We start from the raw sequence: 22,979 nt of genomic DNA on the forward strand, positions 1-22,979 counted from the left end.
TTTTTTTTTTCCTTTTATTTTGTGATTTAATGATTTTTTTTTAAAGCTTTGTTAAGTTTTATTGTTGTGCATACATGACTGGAGAGAGCCAATAATGCAGGTGGACACATCTTTCTTGACTGCATATACTATTTCATATTGAAAGGATGAACTTATAATTAGGGCTAGTTCAACAACTTTGGGACCCTTAGGGCAAAAATTTCAAGTGAGATATTTTTTATATTTAAATATTAATTAAATAATATTTATTGAAATTTTTTTATTTAAAATCTATTTAAAATAATATTAATCACTATAATACAAATGAGTTGATATGGTATATATCAAATTATTAATTGGTGTGATAACTTATAATAATTTTTTTTTTTTTTTGAGAAGGATAACTTATAATAATTGATTAAGTAAAAGTTGCATAAGAAAAAAAAAAAAAAAGAGGTAAAAGATATAGTGGGTGTGTGTATACATTAGGTGTGGGTGTGAGTGGGTTAGTGTATGACCGTGTGCTGAGTTGGGGGTAGCTGTGAAGTGTGAACTATGGACTTATGGCCTTGTGCGGAATCAAGATGTGCACTAATGTGGTATGTGGGCAGATTGTGCAGTGTTATGTGCACTGTGTAGTGTTGTCCTATCAAGCTGTGTGCACTATGCAATGTTGTGAGCTATGCAAGACCAGCATACTTCCTATCAATCAATCAAATTAAAAAATATAATTTAAAATATTTAAATTGAATAAAAAGCAAACTCTTGGATCTTGAATATTGGAAAGACAAAAGAGGGAGAGAGGGCCAAAAGGATTACCTCTGTTAGAGCATCCACAGCAGTGGAGCTAAAAATTTAGCTTTTTAGCTCCACCAAAAGTTACTTTATCTATTTTACCTATTCACTTTACAAAACATGCTGCAACAGTGGAGCTATTTTAGCTTTTAACACAATAAAATAATATAAACATCACAATAAAATAATATATCCACTACAATAAAATATTATATTCATTACAATAAACAACCATCACAACTACCCGCAACCGCTACCATCGACTCTTCCACCGCCACCGCAATCGCTACCACCACCGCTACCGCTGCCGCCACCGCCGCCGCTGCCACTGCCGCCGCCGATTCTTCCACCACCGCAACTGCCACCGCCACCGCAGTCGCTACCGTCACCACTACCACCAACACCGATTCTTCCACCACCGCGGCTGCCACCGCCACCGCAGTCGCTAGCGCCACAGCCACCGCCACCACTACCACCAACACCGATTCTTCCACCACCGCGGCTGCCGCCGCCACCGACCCTTCCACCACCGCCCAAATTATACTTATACATTTTTTTTTTTTTACTAAAACAATTTCTCAATCATCATGATAACGTAACAATAATATTTTATTTTAACTCCAAATTATATATATACAAAACTCAAACTAAATTATGAAATAGAGGAACTTTATAATAAAACATATAAAATAAAACACATATTATAGCTGGAACAATGTAGTCCATAGATTACTCATATACATAACTCAAACTAAATTACAATAAAACTCACACACTCGCACAAGTTCCTACGACTCGCCATGCAATTGCCATAAATGTTCAACAAGGTCCTTCTGGAGTTGAAAATGAATGTCTCGGTCTCTAATGCGTCCATACCTCTCAATGCATGACAGAAATTCATCATTTTGTTCATGTAACACTTGCATAGGAGGATTATCCACTCCATCAATTTGTTCATAATCCAAATTTACCACTTCATTATCATCCCGTTCATCTTCAACAATCATGTTATGGAGAATTATACACGCTTTCATGATCTTTTGGAGTGTTTCAAGAAGGAAAAAGCGTGCAGGTCCACGGACAATTGCGAAACGTGCTTGAAGCACTCCAAATGCACGCTCAACATCCTTCCTATGCGCCTCTTGGGTTGCTGCAAATAATTTTCGCTTAGGTCCTTATGGAGATGGGATTGTTTTCACAAATGTTGCCCACTTTGGATATATGCCATCAGCAAGGTAATATCCCATTGTGTAGTCATGACCATTGATTGAGTAATGTACTGCAGGACCACGTCCTTCAGCAAGTTCATTAAATACATGAGACCGCTCTAACACATTAATATCATTATTTGACCCAGGTAACCCATATCCAAAGATCATATGATGCTACTGCCTCCAAAACAATAGTAGGCTCACGAATATGACCACAATATTGACCTTTCCATGCAGATGGACAATTTTTCCACTTCTAATGCACGCAATCAATTGAACCTAACATACCTGGAAAACCTCGGCGTTCGCCATGAGCTAACAGTCTAGCAATGTCTTCATTGTTTGGCTTTCTTAAGTATTCCTCAGAGAAAACATCAATTACCGCAGTAACAAATTTTTTCAAACTTTCTAATGCAGTAGTTTCTCCAATCCGCACATATTCATCTAGCAAATCCCCCGATACTCCATACGCAAGCATTCTAAGTGCAGCAGTTATCTTTTGTAATGAGAATAAACCAAGTTTGTTGGCACTATTTCTTTTTTGGACAAAGTAAGAGTCATGAGCTTCTACCTTAGATTGAATACGGAGAAAAAGAGAACGCTTCATCCGAAATCTCCTACGAAATAAAGCGGGTGGATATACTGGCGTGGGAGCAAAGTAATCAAGAAAAATCCTCTCATGGCCTGCCAAATGATTACGTCGAATAGAGCGACGACGTTTAGGTTGTGATGTTTCCATAACATGTTCTTCAATTATCTCATCCTCATCTGAGTCATCAAGAAGCAACTTGTACAACAAAGAGCGATTCATGGATGCAACCTTCAAGACAATTGAAAAACAATTATTACTATAGATCCAAGATTAAAAAGTCAAGTGACATATTGAATATAACAAATTTACGCATAAGCCACAACAAATTGAATATAACCAAAATATTATAAAATACTTTAAATTTTACTTGCTCTAATTTCTATCAAAGCATCAGCAGCAACAACAACAACTCAGCAAAACAACAACAACTTGCTCTCATTTCTATCAAAGCAAAACAAGATAAACAATAAATTTAAAAGTTTACTACCAAAATACTATAAATTTTAAGGCACTACAAAATACTACCAAAATATCATAAATTTAAAAGTTTACTACCAAAATACTTAAAGGCCTACAACCAAAATACTTAAAGGCTTACATAAGCCACTACAAAATACATAAAGGCCTAAGCTACATCCAAAATACAATCAAACCCATTAATTACGTGAACTTCGTTTTGCCATGATTTCCTCTTGGAGCTGTTCATAAAAAGCTTTTTGTGCTCCGGTCAAGCCACTTGTATCTTTCATCATGATTCTCTCCTCCTCTAACATAGATTGCATCTCAAATTTTTTCTTCTCAATCATGACTTTTTCCTTCTCAATCTCTCAATAACCATTTTTTCCTCTTCCAATCGAGTTGCATCCTCAATAAATTTCATTTTCTTAATCAAATATTCCCCTACATCTTTTCCGGTGGCTTTGTTCCTTCGGTTGGCTTTTTCGGCCTTCTTACCAATTGGCCTCTCAAGATTGCAACCGTCACCAAGTCCGGACCCACAATCCCCTTCGCCCCCTTCGCCAATAGATGTTGACTCTGGAGTTGGAGGCACGGATGCTCTTGATCTTCCATTAAGATTGGCAAACTTTGGTTGGTCCTTTAACATGAGCCAACAATGCTCAAGAAGAAAGGGTTTTAGGTGTATCTCCAAAAACAAAGCCTTCGCATTGATAATCTAAAAAAATATATATATAACATGATTAGAATCTTCAAACTATTGATAAATGTGTATATTAACACTAATGCAATATAATTTATACCTGATCTTGTTCGGTTATACCACTTTTATGAAGTGCGTTAACTTTAGCTATGCACCCTGCAAACTTATTTGTCCTTTCACTGATCAATCCCCAACGACTTAACAAGGAGGTAATAGTACGTGTGTTACCGGATTTATTGTACTGCGTGAAGTATTCCCAAACTTTTTGACGAAATGTAGCTTGTGTTTTTTCATTACTGCTTACGGGATCAACACTAGTATTAAGCCATGCTGACACTAAGAGTTGATCTTCCTCTACACTAAAGTTAGCACCCCGTTTTCCTTTTGTAGAAGAGGCATTCTCAATTTCAGGTGGAGAATCAGAAACTGACACAGGAGTATTTTGAGATGTTCCTAAAATTTGTGAGTCAATTTCTATATCCCCATTCATGATACCCGTGTAATATGGTAGGTCCCTACATGACTCCATGCCTCTACGTGACTACATAAAATTAGACAAAAAAAAAATGTAAAGTTCCTTTCACACAAAAATTTTCCAATCGAAATCATGGTTATGAAAAAAAATAAAAATAAAGAAACAGAGGATAGGATAAAATAGCACGTCATTGTTATCCATAGTAAAAATATAGATTGACATATGATTCTCAGACCAAAGATCAAGACTTAGTTGTCCATATCAAAAACATGCAATTAGTCAATTACTGATACCTGAATTTTGATCAAATACCCGCTATTTCCATCAACAGGGAAAAAAATAGATTGATAAATGAAACATGCAATCAATTAGTCAATTGCATGACACATGCCTCTCACATCAAATACATGCAATCAATGATATCTATCATATTTCATTATTTAGATTAAGAAATCAATTGCATATATTAAGAAATCAATTGCATATATTAGTTAAATCCACTTGATGATTTTCTCGACCAAACAAAAGGGTATTGCAACTGTCTCAACCAACAAAATCCCACCTTTAACATTGCTTAATAAACACCACCATCATAACTTCCATCCATGGAGATATGATATCCAACACACACATACACACATACATATAGCAATTTCAACACAAATGCAAAACGAAAAGAGGGAAAAATCCATTGTACCATATTGAGAGACCATTATTACTTGCAAACAGAAAAGAAAAAAATCCAGAATTGTGAACAACATTGTACAGAGAAAATTCCATACACACAAAATTCCATGCGGTTCTTTTTACAAACTTCATTTTGGTTCTTTTTTTAGTAATATCATGGTTATGAAATCCATATAAAATCCATAAATTCTCGCAAACAGAAAAATTCCAATCCATTCAAGTACACACGTAAAATTCATCCAATACATTCTCGTACCCACAGAAAATTCCATTAACACATAAAATTACCCCGCACAGAAAATTCCCAATACAAATTCCGTCCAATACAATTACGTTCGCCAATTCACAAATGTTCAACCGACTTGAATATGTACACACGTAAAATTCCATACACACGTAAAATTACCCCCGCACACGTAAAATTCCCAAATACATTCCCGTCCCATACAAATTCGTTTTGCCAATTCACAAAAGCCGCAAACAAATATGGGCAGATTGTTTCATATATCCATTTGAGTACTTGACCGAATAACAACTCATTACAACAAGTTTGTGTAGCACAAGCAATACCTCGGTACTATATTTGTGATTCCTTCCAAGAATCCAACTGGGAAAAAAGAAAAAGTAAAGGGGGTCACTTCTCATAAATCAAAATCTGTCATGGCATAATTTGTAATGCAAAAAATTAATGTACATGTGAAGAATTCTGAAAAGCATGCCAAGATGAGAAAAATGGGCTTCGTGCATTCCAACAGAAACTAAGACAACGTTAGGTCTCTCCTCATACCCCCATTCCTTCTTTTTTTTTGTTAGAGCATCCAACCCAAAAGCTTAAGCAAGTAGGTGGAGAATTCAACTGACCTGAAGTGAAACAGAGGGCTGATCGGCGGTGAGCTGAGAGGGCTGATCGGCGTGGGTCTGAGGCCGAGAGGGTTGATCGGCGTGGGTCCCAGTTGATCGGCGGTGGAACGGTGACGTTGAAGACGGTAAGGGCCGGCGGCGGCGAGCTTGAGAGAGTTGAGAGCTTCGACGGCGTGGGCTGAGGTTGATCGGCGGTGAGCTTGAGAGAGTTGAGACGGCGTCGGCGTGGGTCGGCGGCGAGCTTCAGAGAGCGACTGTGAAGAGAAAGTGAAGGAGAGACTGAAATGGAGAGACTTCCGGAGTGACTGAAGAGAGAAGACGGCGTCGGCGGCGGTGGCGGTAGCGGTGAGCTTCAGAGAGGGCGGTGATTTCAGAGAAGGAGAGACTGAAATGGATGAGGTTTGGTTTCCGGAGTGACTGAAGCGAGGAGAGAGAGCGTGAAATGAAAGAGGGAGTCTGTGAAATGAAATGAAGCGAGGATGAGCTTCAGATATGTGTTTTTTAATCAAAGCCGAATAAAATAGTATTTTTTTTTTATAACTTTCAGCTACAGTGCTCATGTATTGATACATGAGCACTGTAGCGCAAAGCTAAAAAAATTTAGCTTTGCCTCCACTGCTGTGTATGGGATTTTGTGGTTTGAGTGGAGCTAAAATAGCAATATAGCTATTTAGCTCCACTGCTGTGAATGCTCTTATACCCACAAGTTATAATCATGGGTTCAATCTATGGGCTATTATGCAAATAATTATAAATATATTAATTGAAATTTTGAAAGCAAAACAGCATACATAATACAAATTATAGTAAATTACTTGAATAACTTTTACCCAAGCTAAATTTAACCACACACCTCCAAGCCCAGCCCAACTTAACTTGGGTGTGTGTAAGAACCTCACTTGGGTAGGCTCTCCCTTGAGGCAATACACAAAGCCCAACATCATGATGTTTAAACCCACAAAATGTTTATAATCTTTTCAATGTGAGACCATGCATTTTCACATCTTTTACGATGTTTAAATAGGCACTTTAGGAGTCAATGTTTTTCATTGACTCCTTGGCAGTTTTGAGCAAGTAGCCAGAAATTAGTTGCAATTTCCGGTGACCTCCCACCTACTCCTCTCTACTCTCTCTCTATCCAGTTAGACCATTAAAATTACTTAGGAAATTTTTATAAAATATATACTTAAATATTTAAATATATTTAGTGACTTATTCAGTTTGGTTCAGTCTAGTCAATTTGGTTTATTTTCTTCAATATTGGGATAGGGATCTTTGAAGGTCCCTTTTTGGACAAAATGTCTAGGCCCAAAATAGAAGCAAGGACCCTAGGCCTTGCAGTTATTGTATTAAGGAACTAGGCTTGGTTCACCGTAGCTAAAAAGGCTGTTTACGAACCAAGTGGTGCATAGAGTAGAGATCCTACAATACGTATGTTCCAACAAGCAAGAATGTGTGTGTGTGTATATATATATATATATATATATGTATTGAATAGCAAGAAAAACAGTAAAGGAACAATACATAAAGAAGGACATAAAATGAATGTTAAGGATCCTTAAATCAATAAGAAATATTTCATTACTTTTAATTAATGAATCACAAAGTGCTCACTAAGACGTGTTACAAGGTCCAAATAAACTCAAAAATTACAGACTTAGATGGCCCTCTAAGACTTGCAAAGTTTGAATCTCTTTGAATCCGAGTATGTTCTATAGTTGCTGCATTAGTACACCGGGCAATGTTTCTTTTCCCTTTATTACTCTCTTTGAGTTTTTTGACAGAGTTTTTTCAATGATTCTATTTTGATTCACTATTGCTGAATGCCCTTTCATTGTTGGTTGTTTCCTCCTTTTATAGCGCTATCCTAGGGCTCCGGGGTACCACTTGTTCCTTCCTTTACTCCTCTGGGTACTAGAGCCTGTGGTGTGCCAGCAGTTTTGATGGCTGGTCCCCTCCTTGTTTTCCTTATAGTTTTCTTCTTTTGGTGCCTTTTTTTCAAAAGCCTCTTGCTGACCTTCCATTCTAAGGTGTCCTAGGGGAGCTGACCTTCAATCTCTCTTCCTCTAAGGCTTCTCTATCTTACTTTTTTAGGCTCAGCTTTTTGGCCGTCCTTCCTTTTGTCATTTTTCCTAAGTGAGCCGATTCTATTCCTGCCAGGTTGAAAGTTCCTCTAGTTATTTCCCTTCATGATTCTTCTTCCTGGGTTCCCCGAGGTACTAGCTTCCTTGTTCATGAGTTGTTACTTTCCAATCCTTCTAATTCCCTTCTGCATCATTGGGTGATTGAGAAGGACGCTTCTGCTCTTCGTTCCCTGTGTTTCTTGGTACTCCTTTTGAGTTGTCTTAATCTTATTCCCAGCTATACTGCACGTCCCGAGGACCCCGAGCCCCTGGTAGCCTCTAGGTATCCTAGCCCAGTACTTACTGTTGGACTCTTTTGATTTTCTGATCTTGATAGGCTGGGCTTTTTTTTTTTTTTTTTTTCCTTTCCCCCCTTCGTTTGATAGGCCCTAAGGCCTATCCCTCTATGAATTTTGGGCTTGAAATCTTTTTAATAGACTCGGGCTCATGGTTTTAAAAACCGAACCGGACATCGAACCGTTTCTTTCAAAATTTTCGGTTCAACCCCAGTTTTTGACCGGTTTTGAGGCTTTTAACAGGACCGAACTGTACCAGTTTTCTCGGTTGAACCGGTCGAACCGGCCGGTCCGGTATGGTTTTTAAAACAGTGCTCGAGCCTACTCCCCTCCCTTTTGTGGGGGGTTTTAACCATTTTATTATTATTTTTTATGGAGTGCGTTAAATGTGCTACTTTGGGCTTTGATGTTGTAACTTTTTATACCTCAACAGGATCGAAATTGAATTTAAAAAAAAAAAAAAATGAAGAAACAGATTTTTTTTACATTGATAGTATAATGTAAACTAATAATTTTCCTTAAAAGTAATAATGAAATACCTTGATTCTTTTTTCTTTTTATTTTGTAATTTTTTTTTGAAACGTGCCAGAAAGCCTTTATTGATGAATAATAATCAATGAACATCTCAAAGAACAACAAACAAAACATCAAGTGGAATATCTTCTAACCAGACCTGATAAGTACTTAGCTTTTCTTGCTAATTAATACATGTGCAATGATACATTATTGCTGCGTTGTAATTAATCCCATCAAATCATGCCATTGCACAATACATAATTATAGCAAAGCATGATATGCCTTTGAATGCTCATAAATTTCCCAACAACAAATATTTTTAGTATTCTAATAAAAGCAATGCAATATTGTACTTGTTCAACTTCTTATATATGGTATATACGTTTTGAGCTAGCTGTTAAAGCCCTCAAACATTATATACCAAACGAAATGAAGATACATCTCAAGATTATCTCATTGGAGTATTCCAATAGTCATTTCGATCTCTTTAAGAAATTGTGTGATGAGGGAATTTCCGTGAGGGTGGGAATATCCGACACTCATTCTCCACCATATAAGTATACTAAAACAAAATTCTCTACGAGAGACAATTATGAAAGCAATATCTTAATGTGGAACTTCCCAATGGAGTTTGAACTTTTAGGAGGATCACATAATAAGATGCTATATTTTGAATTCCAGCGCCAAAAACGTAACCAAGTTATTGAGCAAGCGTTCGAACTGGTACCTAATCTTTTGTTCGAGAGTATCCCACAACAGTGGAAAATCGACTATGGATTTACAAAGCCTGCTGATCCATTTTCATTAAGACAGCCAGAGTTCATGCAAATCGATGAACCTTTCAAAGAAATAATGAGACTGACTGATATAGGGTGGTTTAAGTTCTCATATAGGTTTACTGCAAATTGAACAAGTGTAATTTTGTCAAACCCTTAATATTTATCAGGAATTATTTGGTGTTGTTTAGGGGATCGATTAATTTAATTAAATAAAATTATATATTTTTCTAGTTATTTCTCTTAAATTCTGTTTAAGTTTTATTGTTAAGTCATTGCTTTTGTTGCTCCTTAATTTCATACCAAGTTTTCCAATTGAAGTGATAGTTGTTACAATTTGACCTTCTTGTGTACTCACAAATGGGAGATATTATTTGTGTTATAGTACATCAAATGTGAAACTCTATAGAATTTTTGTTGTGAAAAAAGAAAAAGAAAAAATGCCACAAGAAATTTTGAATAAACTCACACACTAGATACTAGAACACATACAATTAATAAAAAGTTAGGATTTGAAGAGGAATAAAATGAGCACGACGGGTCTACGTGGTGGATGTGACGACACGGGGATGACGGATTGATGGTCAACAGTCAGGGAGCTTGGATCCACAGTGGACGGATAGATATAGCACATCAGTCATTGGTTCCATTAATTCTAGAATAGGGTTTTCACTTTACGACTAAGTCTAGTATGGTTTGCTTGGTCTCCGCAAAAACGTGCAGAAGAAGAATCCTTGCGTCACACGTTTAAGCCTTGATCAAGGGACTCCTACAAGGAAAAGAATTCTGGGAGGTGTGTAAAAGGAAAGAGTTCTAATTCTATAAGGAAAGGACTTCATGAACAAAGCACGGAAGTTAAAACCCTACACTACTATAAATACCTTAAAACCCTCATAAATCAAGGTACGCATAATTGACTCAACTCTGGCATTTTAGGGTTGTGAAAAGTTTTAATTTGACCTTCGGAGGGTTTTTGGCCGGCACCATACCGGTGCTCTCTGATAGGTCTTTGTTTTTCGTTTTGTAGGTGTTGTTTCGATTTGAGAGTGCGTGTAGCTTACTAGTGATTTTTTCGGCTTCATCAGTTGGTGCCGTTTGTGGGAAAAATTATCAGCACTGGAGGGTAATCAGCCTTTGCTCTATCCCTGAGACAAAAAGTTGCATGGTACTCACTCGATCGAAGGCAGCAACCAACAATCAAGGGGACGAACCGCACGCCACAACTTTAGAGAGGCAAGTCCAAACGCTTGCGGCGGCGGTTGAGTGCCTAACCAAGCAGAATCATGATCTAGAAGAGCAACTGCGGCAAAGGAATGCACACCCGAGCGCACCAGAGGAAGACCAGGAAGGTGCAAGCGTGGAAGGGAGGAACCCAGAAGGGCCTGAGGGTAGCAACGCTCAGAGTAGACCGAAACGACAGGACACTAACCGGCCATCCATCTCGGACACCCTACCACATCACATAGTAGCTAAGATGCAGGAGATGAGAGAACAGATGGATGTGATGATGAACGCCTTAAGGGGTCGAATCTCCAGCAACCTAGATGGCTTAGTCCACAAAACTGATTCGCCTTTCACAGCGCTCGTAAGTTCATGCCCCCTTCTCCCAAAATTTCGCATGCCTCAGGTGGAGAATTATGACGAATCCAAGGACCCATTGGATCACTTGGAGTCTTTCAAGACCCTAATGCATCTTCAGGGTGTACCGGATGATATCAGGTGTAGGGCTTTTCCCACCACATTGTAAGGACCTGCGAGGGACTGGTACAGTAGGCTGACACCTAATTCCATTAGCACTTTTAAGGAATTAGGCGCACAGTTCGTATCACACTTTAACGGGAGTCACCGGCATAAGAAGTATATCGCGTGTCTGATGAACATTAAACAACGAGAAGACGAGACTCTAAGATCATACATAGCTCGCTTTAACAAGGAAGCCCTCTCGATAGACGAGGCGGATGACAAGATACTTGTAGCAGCATTCACAAACAGGCTACTGAAGGGTAAGTTCCTGTTTTCTTTGTATAAGAACGACCCAAAGACTATGTCCGAAGTGTTTTACAAGGCAACGAAGTACATGAACGTTGAGGATGCCTTGCTGGCTCGAGAGGAAAAGCCTAGAAAAAGGAAAAGGCAGGAAGATACACGACCAGATAAGGGACGGAAGATGGCTAGAACCGGAGAGCGACGGGAAGATCGACGACCCAAACCGCCCGCGGGAAGATTCACGAACTTCACCCCTCTCACAGCCCCAATCGACCAAGTGTTAATGTAGATCAAAGATGAAGTAACCCTGACATTTCCTGGCAAGCTGAAGGGAGATCCGAACAAGAGGCCAAAAGACAGATACTGCCATTTTCATGGCGATCATGGCCACGATACGACAGATTGTTATGACTTAAAGCAGCAAATTGAAGCCCTCATTAGGCAAGGAAGGTTGCAGAGGTTTGTGAGGAAGGAGAGAACGGATCAACTCTAGGAACAAAATCCCCGACAAGAGAACGAGCATCCCAAACCACCTGTAGGAGACATACGAATGATTGTAGGGGGCACTACTTCTGCAAGGTGGTCCAAAAAGGCTAGAAAAACCTATTTGCGGATGGTTCAAAGCGTCCAGTTGACAGGCTCCTCACTGAAAATGACGCGAAGTGATAACCCCAGCATTGGGTTTTCGGAAGAAGATGCGCGACGCCTTCACCACCCACATGACGATGTGCTCGTCATCAGCATACGGGCAGGGGACTACAACATGCATCGAGTTTTGGTGGACAACGAAAGCTCAGCGGATATCCTCTACTACCCCGCGTTCCAGCAAATGGGGATTGGTAGAGAACGACTAGTCCCAACGAATGCACCCCTTGTTGGCTTCGGAGGGACAAGGGTCTACCTTTTGGGCGTCGTCACGTTGTCTGTGATGGTCGGGGATTACCCACAGAAAGTAACCAAGGATGTAGCTTTTCTTGTGGTCGACTGCTCTTCTGCTTATAACGCCATCCTCGGACGGCCCACTCTTAATGCATGGAAGGCGGTTACCTTGACCTACCATCTAATGGTCAAATTCCCCACCGAATACGGAACTGGAGAGCTGGGTGGAAATCAGGTGGCTGCATGAGAATGCTACATCGCCATGATGGAAATGGATGACCACCTACAAGCAATGAGCATCGAGGAATAGTGAACGGTGGCAAAATCAGTGGAAGAGTTAGAAGAAGTACACCTGGATGATTCTAGGCTCGAACGGACCACAAGAATCGGCACTTTGGCCAGCCAAATAGTCCGACAAGCGCTCGCATTATTCCTCAAGGAAAACCAAGATGTTTTTGAATGGAGTCACGAGGACATGCCGGGGATAGACCCGTCGGTCATAGTTCACAAGTTGAACGTGTCACCCTCTTTCTCCCCTGTCCGACAGAAGAAACGAGTGTTCACCCTTGAACGAGAACGAGCCATAGTAGAAGAAGTACGAAAGCTACAAGAAGCGGACTTCATACGCGAGGTGTACTACCCTGATTGGTTGGCAAATGTAGTAATGGTCAAGAAGGCCAATGGGAAGTGGAGAATGTGTGTTGACTTCACAGATCTGAATAGGGCCTGCCCTAAGGATAGTTACCCACTCCCACGTATTGACACCCTGGTATACTCCATCGCAAGACATGAACTCTTGAGCTTCATGGATGCCTTTTCCGGCTACAACCAAATTAAATTGGATGAGATTGATCAGGAGAAAACCTTGTTCATAACGAGTCAAGGGCTTTTCTGCTACAAAGTAATGCCTTTCGGGCTTAAAAACGTAAGAGCCACATATCAGAGATTGATGAACAAGATGTTCACGCACCAAATTGGCAGAAACGTGCAGGTATACGTAGATGATATGGTGGTAAAAAGCGTGCGGGAGTCCGATCACCTGAGGGACCTCTAGGAGACATTCGATACTCTTCGGTCATATAAAATGAAGCTGAATCCGAGCAAATGCGCGTTCGGAGTAACCGCAGGAAAATTTTGGGATTTATGGTATCCCAGAGGGGCATTGAAGTCAACCCAGAGAAGGTAAAGGAAATCATGGAGCTATCTCCTCCAAGGACGGTAAAGGAAGTACAAAGCTTGATTGGCAAGATCGCCTCCTTGTTTTTTCTTGGCTGCCTGCTGTTTGATAATGACCCTTCTCCTTGCAACGTCCATTTTTGCAAACGAAGACGGTTAAAGTAGTGGTATAAGTTAAAATAACAACGGAAGGATTATTTACGTTTGCGTACTCCTGCGTCGTATCGGCAGGCTGCAATTGTAGGTTCTGGACTGTCACAATACCAATGCAGCGTGTCTAAGGTGACGAGCTTTGTCCAGGTTCTCTCCGACAACTTAGTGGTTTGAAAAATTTTCTCCAGAAAACCGAATTGCTCGGTTGTAATGGGTGGACGGCCCTTCGCTAAAAAAAAAAGAAAAAAAGAATCAACGGCTAAGAATAATTCCATAAAAAAGAAGGGGTGAACGGTTAAGAATAAGACGGGCTCATACCAGACGGGGGCATTATCCCCCAAGTTTTATCTATTGGTATGTATTCATCGTCACCTGGACGACTCATCCAGTTATCTTCCCAAAGAAAGAAGTACCGACCCTTCCAGTAACGATTGGAGTCTGGGGTCTCGAACACTAGCCTAAGCACCGGACTCCTCAGCATAAAGCTATACATGCCCTTCAACTTGGTAATCTCAAACGGACGATAACAATGGAAGAACTCTTCAACTGTTAACCATCTTGCCCCATCAGATATTACACCGTACAAAACCTCGACGCTCAGGAAAACCCTCGAAGCATTTGGTGAGATCTGGGTGACAGCCAAGCCCAGGTATTGAAGAAGACGACGGTGTAAGGCACTCAGAGGAAAACGCAGGCCAGCTTTTAGCATCTGCTCGTAAACACTGACGTCTTCAAGACCGTCGTAGTAATATTTCTCTGACTTGAAGGGTAGACGGATGGGTAGGGTGTCAGGTATTTGGTACTTTTGCCTTAGTGTATTGAAGTGCGCTAGCTTGATGGAGGAAACGAAGTCGTTCACCGTCCACAAGGGGAGCAGGACGAATTCTCTGAAACCATCAGGGCCTATGACGGATTGGATCGGTGGATCTATACCATCTAAGTCGTCATTCGAGTCATATTCTGATCCGTCCTCATCCTGCCCTTCATCTTCCACATGGGAAGGAGAGCTAGCTGACGGTTCCCTCTCCTCGCTGGAGGTGTCTTGGTTTGCTTGACCTGACGGGAACACCTCTTTGTAGCCCGCTCCCTTACGGACATAAGACTGACTACTTGACGCCTCACTAGACATCTGACACCTACAGATGACGGGTAAAGGAAACCTAAGACTCTAGATCTGTACTGACGACGAACCAACATGCGAAATAAAGAACAGAAACTCAACATGCGAAATAAAGTAAAGAAGGTACTCACAGGTGGACGGTAAGGAAATGCGACGGATGAGCTAAGAGGACGACGAATCTCAACTTCTAGAGGCGACGGATCACACATTGTGGACGGTTGCGCTCTGATTAGCAGAAAATTTTTCAAAGTGTAAAAATGAAAACGGTGGACAGTATATATAGAGGGAATGGCGCGGGGCGCGTTGATTCCAACAAACAACCAGTAGAGTACCGCCACGTGTCCCTGACGCATTTATGATATCGTTCCAGCCTGTCCGTCAAAACACACCTGTCAAGTGTCAATTAACCGTCATTCCATGAAACCGTAGAGGAAAGTTGACGGTCTCAAGGAATGAGGGGGCAACTGAAGAGGAATAAAATGAGCATGACGGGTCTACGTGGTGGATGTGACGACACGGGGATGACGGATTGATGGTCAACAGTCAGGGAGCTCGGATCCACAGTGGACGGATAGATATAGCACATCAGTCATTGGTTCCATTAATTCTAGAATAGGGTTTTCACTTTACAACTAAGTCTGGTATGGCTTTGCTTGGTCTCCGCAAAATCGTGCAGAAGAAGAATCATTGCGTCACACGTTTAAGCCTTGATCAAGGGACTCCTACAAGGAAAAGAATTCTGGGAGGTGTGTAAAAGGAAAGAGTTCTAATTCTATAAGGAAAGGACTTCATGAACAAAGCACGGAAGTTAAAACCCTACACTACTATAAATACCTTAAAACCCTCATAAATCAAGGTACGCATAATTGACTCAACTCTGGCACTTTAGGGTTGTGAAAAGTTCTAACTTGGCCTTCGGAGGGTTTTTGGCCGGCACCACACCGGTGCTCTCTGATAGGTCTTTGTTTTTCGTTTTGTAGGTGTTGTTTCGATTTAAGAGTGCGTGTAGCTTACTGGTGATTTTTTTGGCTTCATCAGGATTTAAACATTTACCTTTAGACACACTAGCAAATAGAGATGCATGCAATTTCCTTTTTATTATACGACATAAGTTTTAAACTCAATTATTTATAATCCATCGACATTTAATTTAAAGTTCTTATAAGTTTCAAAATTATTTATTTATGATTTAATTTTGTACTAAATTTTATAGAAATTTCATTTTTTTTTAGAGAGTTTTAACCTATGACGTCTGCTTCTGATTTCTGATGATACTTTTTATCATCAGACCAAAACACCAATCAGTTTTTGGTGTAAGCAGGGATTGAATTTCAGATCTCTTATTCAACCATCAGAAACTTTACTAGTTGAGCTAACTGAAACCTACATTTGAGCTAACTGGAACCCACATTAAAAATTTCCTTTTTACTACACAATATAAGATTTTGTGAGAAAACTATCTTCCATATTATTTTTAAGCTAGTATACTTCTGAAAATATTTATGGTTGCATGTTGAAAAAATTCCAAACCTCCACCGTCCCACCAAATTGGGCGGGTTAGTTTTAATTATTTTTTTATAATAAACTTAAATTTTTATTTTATCACATTTATGAATAAGTTTAGAAAGTACTTCCTATTAGTCTTATAAGTTCCATAGAAGAACTTGCAATAAAAATATAAACCATGAAAGTAAATTATATATAGAAAGTGTCCACTTAAGTGGACACTTTCTATAATTTACTTTCATGGTTTATACTTTCTATAATTAAGTGGACACTTTCTATAATTTACTTTCATGGTTTATACTTTCTATAATTTACTTTCTATAAGTCGTGTGTACTTTCGATCCCGGAGAAAGCTTACCAACCATTGACAATTCATAATAAATTTTATAATTTTTAAAGTAGGGGTGTTGAACTATATATATTTGGGAGAGAGTGACCACAAATTTGGGCTAGGTATAATTTTCTTCCTAATACTTTTAAATCTTATATATAATTAAAAAAATTTAGAATTATAGGGGGTCACTCATGGCCCCTTGTTTAGTTTAGGCTTTAGCTATAGTTCTGCTGCTACTCGCAGTTATATTGGCTTCCCGTATTTGCTTGGTAAAAAATAAAATATAAAAGAGCCTAAGAGCATCTTCAATATTTAAAGGTTGATTTTTGTGCTTTAAAAATGAAGAAACAAGTTGTTGATTCTCTTAAGGTCATTTCGGAAATTACAAAGCTTGAGGCTTTTGATGGAAATAATTTTAAGCGTTGGAAAGAAAGGGTTTTACCCATCTTGGAATTTACCGAAATTGACCGGGTTCTTTATGAGCCTAAACCCAAAGATGATCCTAAAAATATAGCAAAGTGGGAAAAAACAAATAAATTATGTGTTCATACTATTAAGTGTGGTTTATCTAACAAGTTGTTTGATAATTATTGTCATTTTACTTGTGCTAAAGATTTATAGGATGAACTTAATGGTCGTTATGGGTTTGAGGATGAGGGTGCTAAAAAGTTTGCTATGGCTAAATTTATGTCTTTTCAAATGGTTGAGGAAAAAAGTGTTTCTAGCCAAATTGAAGATTTTCAAAAATTAGTATCTGACTTAGCCAAAGAGGGTGATGTCTTACCCGAGAGGTTTGTGGCTCATGGCCTTGTGTTTAAGTTACCGGACTCTTGGAAAGAGTATAAACACCGGTATAGCCACCATAGAACCTATTTGAATCTTCAACAAACTATCATTGATATTCAAATTGAAGAAACAAATAGGATGTCGGAAAAGGTTTCTAGAGCTAAAGAAAATGAAAGAATGTGGAATTATTAATTCACTAAGTGAAGAAAATATGGACCAATGTGAAATTTGTGCCGAAACTAAAATCACCAAGAAACCTTGTAAATCCATAACAAGAGAAACCGAGCTTCTTGGATTGGCACATAGTGACTTGGGTGATTTAAAACACACCATGACTAGAGGTGGTAAAAGATTTTATGTGATCTTTGTTGATGACCACTCTAGATTCACTAAACTTTATTTACTAAGAACCAAAGATGAAGCTTTGGAGATGTTTATAAAGTATAAAAGTGAAGTTGAGAACCAAAAGAATCAAAGTATTAAAAGACTTAGAACTGATAGAGGTGGTGAATATGAGTCTAATCCTTTTAAGGAATTTTGTGAACAAAATGGCATAATACATGAGGTAACCCCACCTTACTCACTGGAATCTAATGGAATAGCCGAAAGGAAAAATGGAACTCTTACAGAGATGATGAATGCTATGCTTATTAGTTCTAGGCTATCTTCCAACATGTGGGGGGAGACCATTCTTTCGGCTTGCCATATTCAAAATAAGGTACCTCATAAGAAAACCGGTAAAACTCCTTATGAACTTTGGGAATGGCGTAAGCCTAACTTGGAATACCTCAAAGTGTGGGGGTGCTTGGCTAAGGTCATGCTACCCGAGCCTAAAAGGAGAAAGCTTGGTTCTAGAACATGTGATTGTGTGTTTATTGGTTATGCTTGCAATAGTTCATGCTATAGATTTCTTGTCATCAAAAGTGATATATTAGAATCATACACTATTATTGAATCCAAAAATGCCATATTCTTTGAGCATGTGTTTCCTTTGAAAAATAAGGAAAAAGTATTGCATGATTCTATTGAAATTTCTAATGACTTTGTTGATGATGTGCAAGAAATAAGAAGGAGTAAGCGAGCTAGGAAGGAAAAGGATTACGGTAACGATTTCCTTGCCTATGTTGTTGAAGATGAACCTGTAAGTTACTATGATGCAATTAAATCCATAGATGCACCTTTTTGGTTGGAAGCAATTAATAATAAATTAGAATCTATTATGTCTAATCATACTTGAGAATTAGTTGAGCTTCCACCCAAGGTTAAACCTATTAGTTGCAAATGGGTGTTTAAAAGGAAATTAAATCTGGATGGTACAATTGATAAGTTTAAAGCTCGCTTAGTAGCCAAGGGCTATAAGCAAAAACATAATGTGGATTATTTTGATACTTATTCTCCGGTTACTAGAATTGCATCTATTAGAATTTTATTTGCCATTGCTTCTATTTACAAACTTGTAGTACATCAAATGGATGTTAAAACTGCTTTTCTAAATGGTGATTTAGAAGAAGAAATTTATATGGAGCAACCCGAGGGTTTTGTAGTTCTTGGGCAAGAACATAAAGTTTGTAAGTTGGTTAAATCTTTATATGGTTTAAAACAAGCACCTAAACAATGGCATGAAAAATTTGATAATGTTATGCTTACACATGGGTATGTGATCAATGGTGCCGATAAGTGCATATATAGCAAGTTTATTAATAATGAAGGTGTTATTATATGTTTATATGTTGATGACTTACTTATTTTTGGAACTAGTCTTGATGTTGTGCATGATGCTAAACACTTTCTTGCCACTAATTTTGATATGAAAGATTTGGGTGAGGCAAATAAAATCTTGGGCATCAAGATCCTTAGGGATAATGATTGCATTACACTATCACAATCTCACTATGTAGAGAAAATTGTTAAAAAGTTTGAACACTTTGATATGTCACCTATGTCTACTCCTTTCGACTCAAAGGTTCACTTGTTTAAAAATTGTGGTGATAGTGTTTCACAAGACAAATATGCACAAATTATTGGTAGTTTGATGTTTTTGACAAACTGTACTCGCCCTGATATTGCATATGCTGTTGGTAGATTGAGTAGATATACTCATAATCCTAGTATTGAACATTGGGATGCAATATCTAGACTGTTAAGATATTTAAAGGGCACTTTTGATTATAGTTTGTCATATTGTGGTTATCCTGCTATATTAGAAGGATATTGTGATGCTAATTGGATTTCTGATATAGATGAGGTAAAGTCCACTAGTGGATATGTATTCACACTAGCTGGAGGGGCTGTCTCTTGGAAATCATCCAAGTAGACTTGTATAGCGAGATCCACCATAGAATCAGAGTTAGTAGCCTTAGAAAAGGCTAGGTCTGAAGCCGAGTGGCTTAGGAGTTTGTTAATTGATATACCATTGTATACTAACTCTATTGCCTCTATTTGCATGCATTGTGATTGCCAGGCTGCCATAGCACGTGCTAAGAACAAAATCTATAATGGGAAAAGTCGACATATCCGATGGAGGCACAATATTGTGAGGCAGCTCATTGATAATGGTGTAATGTCCTTGGACTTTGTGAGGTCAGAAAGGAATTTGGCCAATCCTTTGACCAAGCCACTAGCAAGAAGGCTAGTGAGTGAGACATCGAGGGGGATAGGACTGATACCCAAATTGTGACACTATGGCCAATGCCCAACCTCTATCATGGGTGATTCCACGCAAGGGGTTAAATGGGTAGAGGTCATTTGTGGTCCATGTGGGGACTGTCAGTTTTATGTGTTCCGCTATCTCATTGAGGAGATTAGTGATGAGTCCATCCCTATGGCGTGAGACAGTGCTAAGTTGCAAATTGCTGGAGGTTGAGCTCTAGCTTTTAATGGATCCCTATTCCCTACCTGTTGGGATGGGGTGTACTGCACACACTCTTGATGGATGCCACCTATGTAGGAGTGGAAGTTGTGCCGCTTCCTATGAGATTTGGGTAGGTCTCTAGAGCTCTCATGAAACCCAGTGGCGCATGGCCTGTATAAGGCGCCAACCCGCTTATGGAACAACCTTAGTAAAGAAAGGTATGTGGGTGATAAGTTTGGTTATCTAATAGCTTGGTTAAAAGAGTCTAACTCTACCATTTTCTAGTAGTTCCTACTTATTTATCCTAAGTATGGTTAAAACCTTATGGTACTATATTGATGCATGTCTTCTTGAGTTTATTGCCTTTCCTAGTCTAGTGTTTGTAACATGTGGGGGATTGTTAGAGTGAGTGTGTTTCAAACACTTAACATTTGCTTTGTCTCCCACATTGGTTAGGAATAAGTCTTGTTATGAGTTTATAAAACTTTGCACATCTTAGGTGGTAAAGTTGGAACATAATGGGCTAGGTGTTGGCTTGGGCTTGGGCTTGGGCTTGGGCTTGGGTTTGTTAATTGATTCTTAGGCTGCACCTTTCCTCTTACTTTTGTTTTAGCCCAAATTTGAGTTGATTTTTGTTATGACCGTTGGGGAGTTTCTGAGCAGCCCGTTGGGCATTTAATATACAGCCTGTTGGGGCATTAATTGTGCTGCCCGTTAGTGCAGCCTAGCCCTCCCATCAAATTAGTTTATAAACCCTACAAAACACACTATTCATTACATATTCTTCTCATCTTCTCCAGCCATAGCAGCTCTCTTTCTCTCTGTTCTGTTCTGTTTTTTTTTTTGTGGCTGCACAGAAATTTTTTGCACAGAAATTTTCTGCTTCATTTTTCTTAAGGAAAGAAAAGGCAAGTAAGGTTGTTCCTAGTTCTTCTTGCTTGAGTGTGTGATCAACTTGAAGAAATTACTATAGTCTAATCTTGGGGGGTTGTTCGGCCAAGAGAGCCATTCACACCGAGTTCTACTTCGGGTGGCACGAATCAACCTTTAAAGATAACGCATTTTGCGTGATTCTATAGTTTGTGAGATCTTTCTAACTCTATCTATTTAATTTTGTCATTGCTAAATTTTTAGGGTTTGTATTGTTGAATAAAAACTTGTTTATTTATCCATGTTTTCCAACACAATAGACTAGCCAAAAGTCATTTTTTGGAGAGCAAAGAAGGATGTACGAGCGCTGGTTCAGTGGCGTCTCAATATCTGGATGAATATAGAATTATAGATCTATTGTGAGTTGTGTCATTGAAACCTTCATCCCATCTTGTTGTGTTTCCGACTCAAAAACTGGTTGGCGTGGGGTTTGTCATTTGGAATGAACGGCATTGGAAGCTCAATGCACCCTTGGGAGCTATTGAAGTGGAAGCAAAGGCCTTAGGATGAATAGTAAAAGCAATAGATGCAGTTGCCTAAAGCCCCAAGTAAAAAAAATGCCTCCAAATTTTAACCAATAGTATTATTTATAACGAATAAATAAAATAATTATTTTTTGTCAAATGAAAAACAATCAAAAAAGAGAGAAAAATGTTACATTTATAATATTTTTTACAACATTTTTACAACAAATGCTAAATAATAAGTTGTTACAGCCTGTTATTGATGGCAAACAAATAATTATAGTGGTGTTTTCAAATAGAAAACAAGAAGCAACTTAAAACCTAGGATTTGTTGTGAAAAATATTGTGAATGTTGCACTTCTAAAAAATAAAATAGTAATAAGAGTTGAGTTAGCAAACTTTTACAAGTTTTCATCTAGGTCTACAATTAACCCCACTTTTTTACTTACTACTATCAATTTGCCACATCAACAAGTGTGAAAAGTTTTGTCAAATTTTTTGTATTTATAAAAAAATTCTACGTTATTCATGTTAATTAGTAGTAATTTTATATTTAAGACAATATAATCAATTTTTTCCTTAGGCCTTTAAATGCATCAAGCTGCCCCTGAAATGCGTTTGAAGTAACTTTCCAGCTAAAGATATGGGCATTCAGGAAATATTTGTTATGGAGGGTGATTCCCTTACAATGATACAGGTATTAAATGAGCAATCTCCGCGCCTATTGTCTGTGACTTCGGTTGTTATGGTATTTTGTCGTTCCTTCTTGACTTTTGTAGAGTTGCCTTTTCCCATGTTCTTATGCAAAATAATAAATCCATACACCTTTTAACTAAAAATGTTCTAGACATTGATAATTTTTCTGTTTAGATTGAGGAGAATTCTTATTTTTTAGAATACATTTTTTTTCAATAATATTATAAGTTTTTTTTTTTTTTTTATTTTTTTTTTTTATACAAGATAGAATTTCTACTCTAACCTAATCTAAGTGTATATGTGTGTGAAGAAGCTTCCTCCTGGAGACTTGAACCCCGTCCCTTACCCCACACCTCACAAGCATTTATACTTGTGGAGTGACTACTGCACTAAAGGTGAACGGTTCTATGATATTATAAGTTATAACTGATTCTTTATAGTTGAATGATATCCATAGTCTTCCTATATATAAAAAAACCAAAAAAAAAAAAACATATCTAGTAAGTTCCGTCAACTGTTATGTTCCTAAATCAAAGTATCAAATAATAATAATAATAATAATAAATAAATAAATCACTTTTTAAATTGTCGGTGTGACACCAATTATGTTATCATATCACTTTTGGTA

General features: G+C 38.4%; 1 protein-coding gene and 1 pseudogene across 1 annotated transcript; one reads left to right on the top strand and one right to left on the bottom strand.

The window, feature by feature from the left end:
* Positions 1-1,531: 1,531 nt before the first annotated feature.
* On the bottom strand, positions 1,532-2,799 carry LOC142627345 (uncharacterized; annotated as a pseudogene).
* Positions 2,800-12,006: 9,207 nt separating this feature from the next.
* LOC142628534 (uncharacterized) lies at positions 12,007-12,582 on the top strand. Its single transcript, XM_075802613.1, has one exon. It carries the CDS (start codon positions 12,007-12,009, stop codon positions 12,580-12,582), a length of 576 nt encoding a protein of 191 aa, XP_075658728.1.
* The last annotated feature ends 10,397 nt before the right edge of the window (positions 12,583-22,979 follow it).

This window comes from Castanea sativa, chromosome 3 (genome assembly GCF_040712315.1).
Source record: "Castanea sativa cultivar Marrone di Chiusa Pesio chromosome 3, ASM4071231v1".
In the NCBI taxonomy this organism is placed as follows: domain Eukaryota; kingdom Viridiplantae; phylum Streptophyta; class Magnoliopsida; order Fagales; family Fagaceae; genus Castanea; species Castanea sativa.